The sequence below is a fragment of the Eurosta solidaginis genome, chromosome 5 (genome assembly GCF_040869045.1).
Source record: "Eurosta solidaginis isolate ZX-2024a chromosome 5, ASM4086904v1, whole genome shotgun sequence".
NCBI classification, from domain to species: domain Eukaryota; kingdom Metazoa; phylum Arthropoda; class Insecta; order Diptera; family Tephritidae; genus Eurosta; species Eurosta solidaginis.
This window is the reverse complement of record NC_090323.1, coordinates 209,678,504-209,691,420: the sequence shown is the minus strand read 5'-3', so window position 1 is coordinate 209,691,420 and position 12,917 is coordinate 209,678,504. Positions and strand designations below refer to the sequence as shown.

At 37.7% G+C, this 12,917-nt stretch overlaps 1 protein-coding gene across 1 annotated transcript; it reads left to right on the top strand.

Annotated features, from left to right (window-relative positions):
• Window positions 1–11,983: 11,983 nt before the first annotated feature.
• On the top strand, window positions 11,984–12,683 carry LOC137233535 (uncharacterized). Its single transcript, XM_067756624.1, has 2 exons — window positions 11,984–12,125; window positions 12,195–12,683. Exons 1-2 carry the CDS (start codon window positions 12,114–12,116, stop codon window positions 12,501–12,503), a joined length of 321 nt encoding a protein of 106 aa, XP_067612725.1. The 5' UTR covers window positions 11,984–12,113; the 3' UTR covers window positions 12,504–12,683.
• The last annotated feature ends 234 nt before the right edge of the window (window positions 12,684–12,917 follow it).

Below are 12,917 nucleotides of genomic sequence, written 5' to 3'. Positions count from 1 at the left end.
AGCATTATCTACAATCTACCCTATTGGAGACTACTCGCTAATAATGTTGACGAAGGATAGCATAAATTTGACACTCTTTGCGCAGCGCATCACCTGAAGTTTTCTCTCCGATTTTTTATTTTTTTTTTTCCTTATACAAGCCCTGTATAAGGGACACAAGCCCTCTAAGTAACTTTGAGTTAAAAAAAGGAGAAATGAATCCTTTATTAGAATATTAACATATGCTTTGCAGGTACACCGTTAGTTTTAAAATCTGGTGGATATCTAAGCTTTCTTCGAATATAATTGGGTAAGGGAGAACGTACAGTCGACCCCCCTAGGCATCTCGTCTTGAGTTTCTACACAATTTCTGTTTTGTATTCTATAATTTTTCTTATATTTATGAGCGATACAGTACAATGACGATTGACTTTTAGGTACATTTTTGTTATTTTTTACACAATTATTTAAAAAAAAACGAACAAATATCACACGAATTCTCTTCATTTTTGTATCATCGTATATATCACGTGATACCAGTTCCCTTGAAATCATATGTGGCCGCGCATAATTTGGTGCGAAGCTCAAACATCACCTGATGCGACTACTCTCTCGATAAAAACACCCATAAAACAATGCATCATGGCACATTATCCAACATTTAGCGCCTGTCAACATATGTATTCATATGCCCGTATGCACAAGCCCGACGAGTGGGAAGGGGGATGAGGGGGTCATATACCCCGCGCCCGGGCTTTGGAGGGGCCCGGGAATCTCAAAATGCTATCCAAGCTTTTTGCCTACAGAAAATAAACAAACCACACCTTTAATCACCTTTCGTAGAGAGCAATAATTTTAAATTTCAACAAATTTTATAAGTTGAGGCAGTTAAGCCTTTTGCAAATCATAGCCATTGTTTGAAACAGGCACTAAACGAGTTACTTCGGCTAAATTTGACAGCGGAAACATATGGTGATGTTAATGGCGTTCTTCAATACATCAGCAAGTATGGATGTATTTTTTTTCCTCCATTTGGCTCAAAATATTGACAGTTATTAATGAAAGAAATATTATTCTGCCAGCCAGGAATACTACCATCGATATCGAAGTTATAAACTTAGCAACTTTGATCTCTGATTTAAATCTGATCAGAAATCAATGGGAAAACATTTTATGCGAATACAAAACAGTCGCCACTGGATTGGGAATCTAACCAAAGTTTCCTGACGTTCGAAAAAGGAATCGCAAAAGACATTTTTATGAATGTGAAGAGGACGAGACGATCAACGACGATCACAAAGCTGATTTCGAAAACAACACCTTTTTGGTGATAGTTGATTCGGTTATTGCAGGTATTACCGAACGATTTGCTGTCATGAAAAATTTTAATAACACCTTTTATTTTTTGTGGCAATTTGGATACATGGATGAGGTTTCAATACGAGAAAATGCCGTTCAATTTGTCAACAAATACAATTCAGACGTTTCCGAGAGTTTAGGAGATGAAATGATCCACCTGAAGCACATTTACTCAGCAAATTTTAACGAAAATCTGTCACCATTTGAATTGTTGAATGTTATCTGTGCTCTAAATCCCGCTAAAATTTTTCCTAACATTTGTGTTGCTCTACGTATTTTTTGCACCATACCTGTAGCTACTGTAACAGTAACTGCTAAACGTTCCTTCAATGTTCTTGCAAGGATAAAGAACTTCCATCGATCTTGTTCAACTCAAGAACGCTTTACAGGACTTGGCATTCTCTGTATTGAAGCACCAATAGCGAGACAGTTGGATTTTGATACTATCATGGATAATTTCGCAGCTGTTAAGGCCAGGAAAGCCCACTTGTGTTAATTAAACTCTTTTAATATACCAAATTACTACCAAAAAATATTTGTAATGCAATTTAAAGAAATTTATTTCATACAATTAATGCAATATTTAAATAAAACTCTATAAGTAGTAAACTGTACTTGTTTTTTCATAAGTTTTCACACTTCTATTCACGAATTTTAAAAAATGTAATATTTTTCGCAATCAATAGAATAATTTATTTTCTACAAAAATGAAGAATACGTATATTTCTCTGTAAACATATTTACTCATATGTTGATCTTTATAAATGTGTAGATAAATTAAAGTTCGTTACTATATATTCATTGAATATAATATACATGTATGCATGTGTACGCTGAAATATACATGTACATATATACAAATGCATATAAATATGTAAAATATGGTAATTTTGATTTTGAGAATTTGTTCATTTTAGTATGGGGCCCGTATTTTTTTTGCCCCAGGCCCGGATTTTCTCTCGGCGGCCCTGCGTACGCATATGTTTGGGAAAAAGTTAGTTTACTATTTGAGCATAATATTGTATATAAATAAATGGGATATTGCCTGATAAGTCGCAATATGCCTTGCTTCAGAATGCCTAAAGTAGCATCACATCAAATGAATCAAGCATAACTACATTTAGGTACTAATGATGCCTTGAGGGCAGAGCATTTTACAAATGTTGAATACGACCGATGGGATTAAAAAGCAACTGTTGCCTGCTTAGTTCTCTGATAAAGTAAAATGTGGCAAGACAATTTTTCTTTTTTGTTTAACGGAGTCCCATTTATACATTTTTGTAAATAGACTACACAGACTTCTAAAGCCTCATATCGCCTCTAGTCATAAGCAAGGCAACTGATATAAAAAAATACTAAGAGCGATTTAACTCAGAGGAGATTCGAACCGAGCTTCTCTGTCGATTTCCCTCAAGCCCCTCTCTTCTTTTTTCCAACATGTTTTACACTTACTCCTACTGGCAGCTGTAAGACAGATGAATTTTCACTGACTAGGTTTTCATCCGCTCCGATTGTTTGCCACACCACTACCGAGGGGTAGCCCCGCTTAGAAAAAAAGTTTTATATTGAAAACACCAAAGCAACTGATGTGCTTACATACGTAGCTTAGATACTCGTAAATCATATGAATATCAAATAACATGAATCACGTTGCTACTGACTGATACACCACATCAAGCGATCACAACGTTTGCTAGTGGCATAGGTAAAGCAAAACATCACCTCAATACTTGGTACAAGTTCGTATTACTTAAACTCAACCAAATCTTAGCAGATATCTATTTCATAGATCGTTTTGGCACTCGCATGATATCACATTGCCCTAATTACATAGCATATTACATGTGTTGGACATTTAAAACATGAATGAGTGATGTAACACATCCCTGTATGACTTATTACAAGTGCAGTAGCTCTGCTTAATATCTGCATATGACATTGTAATACATAGGTATAAGTTGGTATCACATAAAATCAATAAACACTCAGCGAAAAGCACAGATGACTTCTCATTACCTATTACATACGGATATCACATTAATCGTCATACTGTAGATCATAGAAACTTCAAATAATACTATTTTCCTTGCCAATGACTGGGACAACAAATTACGCGACACAACTTCCGCAAATGTCATTAGCACTATTTTACATATGATATTAAAATACGTGGTAAAAGCTCGTATTACTCAAACTCAATTAACGCCTAGCAGATACATATATATTAATATTTTGAACCTCACATGATATCACATTTCTCTAATTGCATTGTGTATCACATGAGCCGCAAATAAAAATATGAATCGGTTGGAGTAACGCATCCCATCACGTAACTACAACCAGAAACAAATAGTTTCGGAATTTTTGAGAAGGGTTTCGTCGGCTTCTAATCGGTAACAACCGATATCGCCTAGTTGTTGTTTAATTATCGGCCAACTATGGATAGCATATTATTATTGCCGAATTTGTGGTTGGTTGTCGGACGGGTCACAGGGGTGTAATCTATTTTGTATTAAAAGTTTGTTGATATAACAAGCCGATGAGTCGTCCATAACGAATCGATAACACGTCAGAAAGTTAGTACCACCCAATAAGAAGCTTTTAACTTTTCGATATCAAGTCGATAACCTTCGATAACAAATCGATAAATTATAGAAAATTATGTAAGACCACCTTTTTATAAATAATCGATAGCTTCCCGACAATAAATCATACATAATTTTTCGATAACAAATAGATAATATATATAAATTAGTGTGAGACCACGTTTCTGTAAATAATCGATAGTTGCCCGATAGTAAATCAGTCACTTATCGATTACATATGGATGACTTTTCAATAGCTCTTCGCTAAATAATCAATGACTCACTTATTACCTTCGATATCGATATTCAGTGTGCAACACTTCCAAAACAAATCGATAACTCGTCTATACCTTTTCGATAACTAACCGATAACACTTCCATAAAAAATATATGACACCCATAATCAGTCAATACCAAACCGTTAGCATTTTGATAAAAATTGATAACACGCCCTGCTTTGCTTGATTTCGCTCAAATCATCTATATTACATTGATAAATATAGATGACGTTAGACGCTTTAGTATAACATTACGCGGCATCTTTGCTTAGCTGTTTGAATCACTTCATCTCTCACCGGCGTCACATCGCGCATAATCAACATCAGATGACATTCAAATAATCATCTGACATTGCATTATATCATATAAAGAGCATAACTAAACAGTACTTTAATAAGCTTGTATATCACATAATCAATCAAATAATCGCAAACGATATCAAGTCGAAAACATTTCGATAATATGCCGATGACTTTTCGATAACTCCTCGCTAAATAATCAATGACTCACTTATTACCTTTGCTATCAGTATTCAATGTATAACAAATCGATAACAAACCTATAAATAACACGTCGATAAAAAATGTACGACACTCCCTTAATCGGTCAATAACAAACCCTCATAACTTTGATAAAAAATGGATAACACGCCTTGCTTTGCTTATTTTGCTGCCTGATTTCGCTCGTATAAACTCTACTACATTGATAAATACAAATGATGTTAAACGCTTTAATATCACATCACACGATATATTTACTTAGTTCTTTGAATCACTTCGTCGCTCACTGACGTCACATCACACATAAGCAACATCATATCACATTCAATTAATCATCTGACATTGCATCATATCATATAGAGAGCATAACTAAACAGTATTTTAATAAGCTTGTGTATCACATAATCAATCAAATAATTGCAATTCATGATACCACAACAAAGCTCTCAATTCAACGCCATAATAAAATATGCATATCACAACTTTGTACGTATAGAATGCAATTATTATTCATGACAACAAAATAATACTAAGCCGCATATTGCATAACATTTTTTCAAATGCAGCTTGCAACCAAAAGCGCATTGGCACGTTATAAGCCTACAAAAATGTGGCCGGTTTGTGCTGCCAATGTACACCCATACATATAGTTCGGTGTGTACTCGTAGACTGGGTCAGTAAATCAAGTTATTGCATATACGCACCACGAACAACGCGTGAACATGAACTTGAAAATACTTTCATATGCGTCCACTGCAACGCAACTGGTGCATATTTGGGTTGTGGTGTTACACACCGCGCACGCAATTCAAAAAAAAAGATCACGCCAAATACTAACCAAGCGAGTTGCTTTTTTAAGGCATTAACTTATAAAAATTAAAACAATAAAAACACGAGCAAACAAGTGCAAATGCGTGAATTTTCACGGTCAGGCTTGATATAAGTTAAGCCAGTTGTAATAGTAACGGTTGATGAGGCCGGTAATGCAGTTATAAAACTATATACGTATATAAAATATTTAACCATATGAAATTACATACAAACAGCACTTAAATGCTTCTGGCTTTATGACTCGTAAGCAACGCTTGTGGTGTGATGCAATCTTTGAATTTAATGAACGCCTAGATTTTGCTTGTGGAAAAAGATTAAATTGTAAGATTAGGTATTGTTAGATATCTTTAGGAGCTAAGGCTCAGTGGGGAGTATTTGTAATGCACGTCTTTTGATTCAATTTGGTGAAATTTGCAGTATTTTTTAAAGAATTGATCATTTAAGCCTTAAAGTCAGAGTGGGACTTTACCCGGTACTTATAATGAGTTAACCGGGGATTGCCCGTATCGCTTTAAATGTATGAAAACATTTATTTCAAGCAATTCTTAATTTTATAATTTATTTAATAATTTGGGAAAAATTTAAACAACATGACATCAGGACGGACAAGGCGACAGCTGTTTCGATTATACCTTGTAAATCTCTTCAAAGCCTTTTCTCCCGGGAGTGGGAGTCGAACCCGCACTCCTACGATAGTTGAAATGGTTACAAACGCATTCAGCTACGTCATGCCTTAGTTGCTGTAAAGTTTTTCCCAATTGCCTTCTTTCGCATGTATTAGCCGTGTTTTTTAACACGCGTATATCCGTTTACGCTTAAACTTTATATTGACTGCTAAGCGACAAACTATAAATACACCTCTGAAATTGCTGCGCATAAATTTTGTCCTACTAACTTTCAATACGCATTATACTCAGATGTAACTGAAATATGTGTCTTTGTTTCACCCTCTACACTAATTCTATGTATTTTATGTGTGTCCACAATTCTTCGCAACTGATTCAGCTATATGTTATACCCTATGGCCATCAGAGCGTTGCGTCTCCGCTTTTCGGTACACCCTGTTGCTGTAGCTAGTTGTTTAACCACAGCCGCTAGATGGGTCTCCTAAGCATTATCTAAGCGAGGATAGGCGTTTTTTTACACGCGCAAACGAAACGTATACGCGCGTGTTAAAAAACACAGCTATTATCTTCTACACATCACATAATTCGTATGTAGTTATGTGCTGACGTTATGCATGTTTGTAAGGCGGTTTTCAGAGAAACTTGGCATTTTTGCTGTTTTTGTTCTATTTATAGAACTACAACGAATTAACCAAATGTTGTCAACTTATAATGAGTTAACCGGTACTACTGCCAAGTATTCGTCGAAAGGTGGGTTAAGCCCAAGGCATTCTATAAAATAAATAAAATAAATGTAAGGCGCGATAACCTCCGAAGAGATCTAAGGCCGAGCTTCTCTTCCAATTTTCGTCGTGCTCCTCTTGATTTTCCCTACAAATTGGCAGGACAGATGAGTTTTCATTGAGAGCTTTTTATGGCAGAAATACACCCGGAGCGCTTCCCAAACACTGCCGAGGGGCGACCCCGCTTAGAAAAATTTTCTTCTAATTGAAAAACTTTATTTCTAAAATTTTTATGTTGCTTTACCCTAGGTGCGAACCCAGGGCACGCTCCCATCACACCACGGTGGCCGCCTGGCATTCTATAAGCTGGGGGGTAAAACTCATATACGTGTACGCCAGCTAACTCACCCCCTATGTTGGTAAGGCAAGAGAAAAGAAATGAAAGAAATTACGTTTTACCGTTTGGAGAGGACTTGTTTCCAATCCATGGGTGGGTACCTGTAAGCCTTGTCTCCACTCCCTATCAATAGCTAGTATTCAGTATTATGGAGATAGGAATAATTTTGTTTTTATTTGTAGGGTTGGATAGGCCTTGTCTCCAATCCATGTCGAGAGAAAAATCGTTTATTTGATTTATAAGGATCACCCTTATGGTCATATCTGCGCAAAGCTCATACAGCTCATCACTAAACCTCCTTTGACATTCAAATTTTTCATCATTTCCGTCTACATAGTTCATGATGCGGAGCAATCCATCAATAAAATGATGATGAGAAACTAGTAGACCGTAATTTAAGTTCGTCGAAAGAGTGACTTAATTTTCAATTGCCGAGTCCCAAGTAGGTCTTGCTGGCAGGCTTGATTCTCTGTTAGATTTCTAACAACACTTTTTTCGCTGTTAAAGTTAGCTCTCATAATGACGAAGTCCCGACCGCAAGTAATGGAATCTTAATCCCATTCAGGGAAGTCTTGATCACATCCAAGGCTATTTATATTTGTGAAAAGCAGGTGGAATGAGCTTCATAATACGTCATGGCAGACATAAATTGGCGTTGTTAGTGAAGGGATCAAGCGAAAAGTTGAAACTTCTCACATTTACGGTCATTTCCTAATGAGTTGTGAAATAGTCCATGCGGTACGTCTTAATATACCCCCTACTGCTGAAGCTGCATGGTGAAAACGTGATGGAATCATCGACACACTTTATGCTGGGCTGTTCGTTTTTGACATAACTAGGCGAAAGTACTCTAAGAGTGTCCCTTCTTCTTCTCTTCTTTACTCGACAGACCCCATGGGGCTGAGCCATACATCAGGAAAGGTATGATGAAAAAATATTGGAGCGTAATTTTGGTGCCCCGAAAGAGAGACTTACATTCCAACTGCCAATTCAATCAAAAGTAAGACTTGCTGGCAATCTTGATTCTCTGTTTTTTTTTTCTGGTAAAGTAAATTCCTACAAAGACGTAGTCCTGACCGCAAGTACTTCATCAAGTCTTCCTTAACCCCAGAACTCAATTTTTTTAAATCTTTATCCCATTCAAAGAAGTGTTGATCACATCAAAGGCTATTAATATTTTTGAAAATCTGGCAGAATCAACTCCACAATTCGCAATTGATGATATAAATTAAAGCTTACAGTGAAGGAATCACGCAAAATTTTGAAATTTATCGCATTCACTCCCTTTCTGAAAGCAGGACGGCCATTATTCTTTCTTCTTCTTCTGGCCCAAATACGCATGCTTCAATATAGCGTTAGCGAGGAAAAACACAGAAAATCCTGCTCGAGGTTGTGGAGAGTACTATCGTTGGTGATGATCTTTTGTCGAATATAGATACGATACGTAAGGATAACAAGCCCCACTCTCTAATTACATGTGGATCTTAGGGTCGCGACTGCTTGACAATTGCGTTGGAAGAGCTATAAAATGCGCTGGCAACACCTTGAACAGTTTGGGTATTTGAGTTTATTCTAAGGCCCCTAACCCTCAGGGGGTAGAAGTCCAAAACTCCCAAAGTGCTTCAGATTCCCAAAAAGTTCTCAGTCATCCTTGGGTCGAAAAGGGTTTAGTATTCCTCAGTTCTCCTGACTTATTAGCTGGTGTTTAAGTTATTTGTTTGACCGGAATGCCTTATCGTTTTTATATTCTAGTTCCTTTCGTAGTGGGGATATCAAACTAAAGTACGTTCATTTGCTGCGGAGTAGAAAGTGTTTTTCTTAAAGGGATATTGAAATTGTTTAAATTTGTTGCCACAGCATGTCAACGGCATTCTATTGTGCCAGACAAAACAAAATACAATCTATGCGACCCACTAAGTCACGCCGCGTCATATGCAGGAATGTCTGTCCACGCAAATACCAGTGCGAATGCATGTAACGGTTAATGGCATGCCGCTACGCTGAGCCGCAAAGTTTGGGAGTGAGAAAAACAAAATATTTTTGTTATTGCTATAATTTACTTTCATATGGTACACATTTTTACTAGACAGCCAATGGACTAAAAAAAAAAGAACTCTCAACGACCAGCCCACAAAGCGATCGAACCACCGACCTGTCGACCGGGCAAATTACAATGCACTGCGCGGTCATAATTTGCAGCAGCAGCAGCAATGCTTTGTTTGCACCAATTGAAAATGCACAAAGCCCGGTGTTTTCCATGTGTAGTGTTTTTATACTCCGCGTGCTTTGCACACAGAGTATATTAGGTTAGGTTAGGTGGTAGCTGCACTGATAAGGATAGCTCACTTGGACAACTTGAAGGTCCGTTGTGATACCACATACACCAAAAGTAACGGTGACTTAGATCTAGAGAATCGTTGAGTAGCAACGATAAAGCTCCGAATGATACCCATCTCAACTTTGGATAAATCCTCGGGAGATCCAAGTGAGTCTCGACCGAAGTACTTTCGCCTAGTTCTGTCAAAAGCTGGGCAATCAAGCATAAAGTGATTTGGTGATTCCACCTCACCATCCGCCATACAGCTGCAGCAGGATGGAGTTTCCAGTATATTGAGACGTAGCGCATGGATACCCATCGGAGAGTGCCCTGTCAAAACCATAATGACCATTGATAGGTGAGCCTTGGTGAACCCAATTATTTCAGCAGACCTCCTGCCATCCACTTTCGGCCAGAAAGATCTTGCTACCCTGCAAGACGCGGTGTCCACCCAACGTTTGCTGAGCTGACTCGAGGCCCAGCTATGGAGGAGCAATCCACAGGTGGCCAGCGGAATCCCGAAATCCCTACAGCCATCTTCATCCGGTTCAGGTGTACCGATGCGGGCTAAGAGATCCGCTTGACAGTTACCCGGGATATCACTATGGCCCGGGACCCAGATAATCTTAATTGTAAAATAATTTGATGCAATCGCAAGCGAGGTCAGGCACCCCCAGACCACCCTCGATCGCACTGTAGTTGAGCTCAAGGCCTTGATAGCCGCTTGGCTATCAGAGTAGATGTTAAATTCCCTAACCGTAGTTTCGCTGGATAGCATTCCATCCACCGCACCCTTAATCGCAGCAACTTCCGCTTGGAATACACTGTAGTGATCAGCCAACTTAAACTCGCGGCTTACATTTAGCTCTTGACAAAAGATCCCCGCGCCAACCTTTCCGTCCAACTTCGACCCATCCGTGAACAAGTTAACCGGTCCCATACCCCAGAAAATTCCTCTTCTCCACTCCCCCTCGGGGGAACGACTGGGGTGAAGGTTGCATAGAGAGCGGTCGTCGGCATACAATAGTCCGTCCTGTCCGGGATAAATTCGAAATTAGTAAGAAGGCTAGAGTGTCCGAAGTCAGAAAGCCCATAAGCCATATCACGAAGCCTGACCAACGACCGGGCCGTGGCTGCCTTTTCCGCAATATCTACTGGATGTATGTTCAGCATGACATTCAGTGCTAAGGTAGGTGAAGAGATAGATATAGACTTCCGTATATCAAAATCCTCAGTGTCGAAAAAAAATTTGATTGAGCCATGTCCGCCGGCCGTCCGTCTGTCCGTTAACACGATAACTTGAGCAAATATTAAGATATCTTCACCAAATATGGTACACGAGCTTATCTGGACTCAGAATAGGTTGGTATTGAAAATGAACGAAATCGGATGATATCCACGCCCACTTTTTATATATATAACATTTGGGAGAACACAACCTAATTATTTAATAAATAATACACCTAGAATGTTGAAATTTGATGTATGGACTTATATTGAGACTCTTGATAAAAATTTGAAAAAGCTTTTTAAAACGGGCGTGGCACCACCCACTTGTGGTAAAATCAATTTTACAAATATTATTAATCATAAATCAAAAATCGTTACACTTATCGTAACAAAATTCGGCAGAGAGGTTGCCTTTACTATATGGAATGCTTTGAAGAAAAATTAAGGAAATCGATTAAGGACCACGCCCACTTTTATATAAAAGATTTTTAAAAGAGTCGTGGATGAATAAAATAAGATATATCTTAGCGAAAAAGAGCTTTGTATCTATAGACTTTTACTTTTTAAATTGAATTATAACATTAAATTGGAAAATACTAAATTTTTTGAAAATGGGTGTGGCACCGCCTCTTTTATGACTAAGCAATTTGCTATGTTTCGGGAGCCATAACTCGAAGAAAAATTAACGGATCGTAATGAAATTGTGTACAAAAATTTTCCCTATAGTAGAAAATATTTCTAGTAAAATGGACGGGTTAAAGACCACGGCAACTTAGATATAAAACAAATTTAAAAGGGTCGTAGACTAGAATAATAAGCTAGAACTTAGCAAAAGGTAACTTAGCAATGATATTTCACTTATCAAGTCTTATTTTAAGAGGAAATGGAGAGACATTTTTTTTAAACGGTCGGTGCCACGTGTTATGTAGAAAAGTAATTTATCTGAAATGAAATGTGCAGTTGAAGCTCACGCTGAGTATATAATATTCGGTTACACTCGAACTTAGGCAACTTTACTTGTTATTATTATCGTTTGATATTTTTTTTATCACTTGGTTTTTGCTGTTGCCGATTTTTCTTTTCTATTGTGCATTGCTCTAATGTAAAACGGCATAGTTTTTATTTTATTCAAATGTCGGCAACAAATTTTTTTTTTAGACAAAAATTTATTAGATTAGTTGAATAGTATAAAAGAGCAGGCGTTGGTCAACAACAATCAACAGTCACAACCGTTATTCACTACAATACAGACCTACCGAAGTCACTTAAAAAACAAAGGATTATCAAAATGCTAAAGTTGGTAAGTAGACTCGCAATCTTTTGCATTAGGATCCTTACAAATATTTTTCTTATCTCTTATCCCTTGCAGGTGGTATTGTCTAGTTTACTCGTTGTGGCCGTTGCACGTCCCGGTTACCTTTCACATGGTCCTCTGCTCTACACAGCGCCAGCTACAGTTATACATGAACCCATTTTAACTAAAGTTGGTGCAATAGTGAAAAGTTATCCCACGTCTGTGTCACATCAGAGTTCATCAGTTGTGCATAGTTCAGCTATTGATGTTCAACCAATTTTGGCACCTGCTGTGAAGACGACATATACGGCACCGGTGTTGCACGCAGCTCCACTATACTCACTGCCCTCTTTTCACAGCTCACATTCAGCAGGTTGGTGGTAGGCGTAATTGAGGACGTTGAAAGTTTAATAAAATCACGAACAAACAAAGTGGCAGCTTGTAAGTGGATTAATTGTTCAAGTACCTGCCAGTTGTAAATTGTTGGTTTTCATCTTCATACATTTTGTATTTCAAAAATAAGTCCTTTGATAATTTTGTAAATAAATGTTTTAAAAAATGTAATTGCGCTTATTATGTAATTAACATCACTAATTGGCTTTTAGCCGCCTTAGCGATTTTGGCCCTTTTCGTAACAAGCCATGCCAACTAATCCTGTTTCTCTATAAGTAAAGCTAATTGGGAGCACCAAGGGAGGTGAACTCTTCCTCCACCTGCTTTTAGTAACCCAACATTTGCCTTACTTGCCCAAGCGAAGTTTTTTGGCTTTTGTTCGTTTATCATTATACTTCCTTCAAT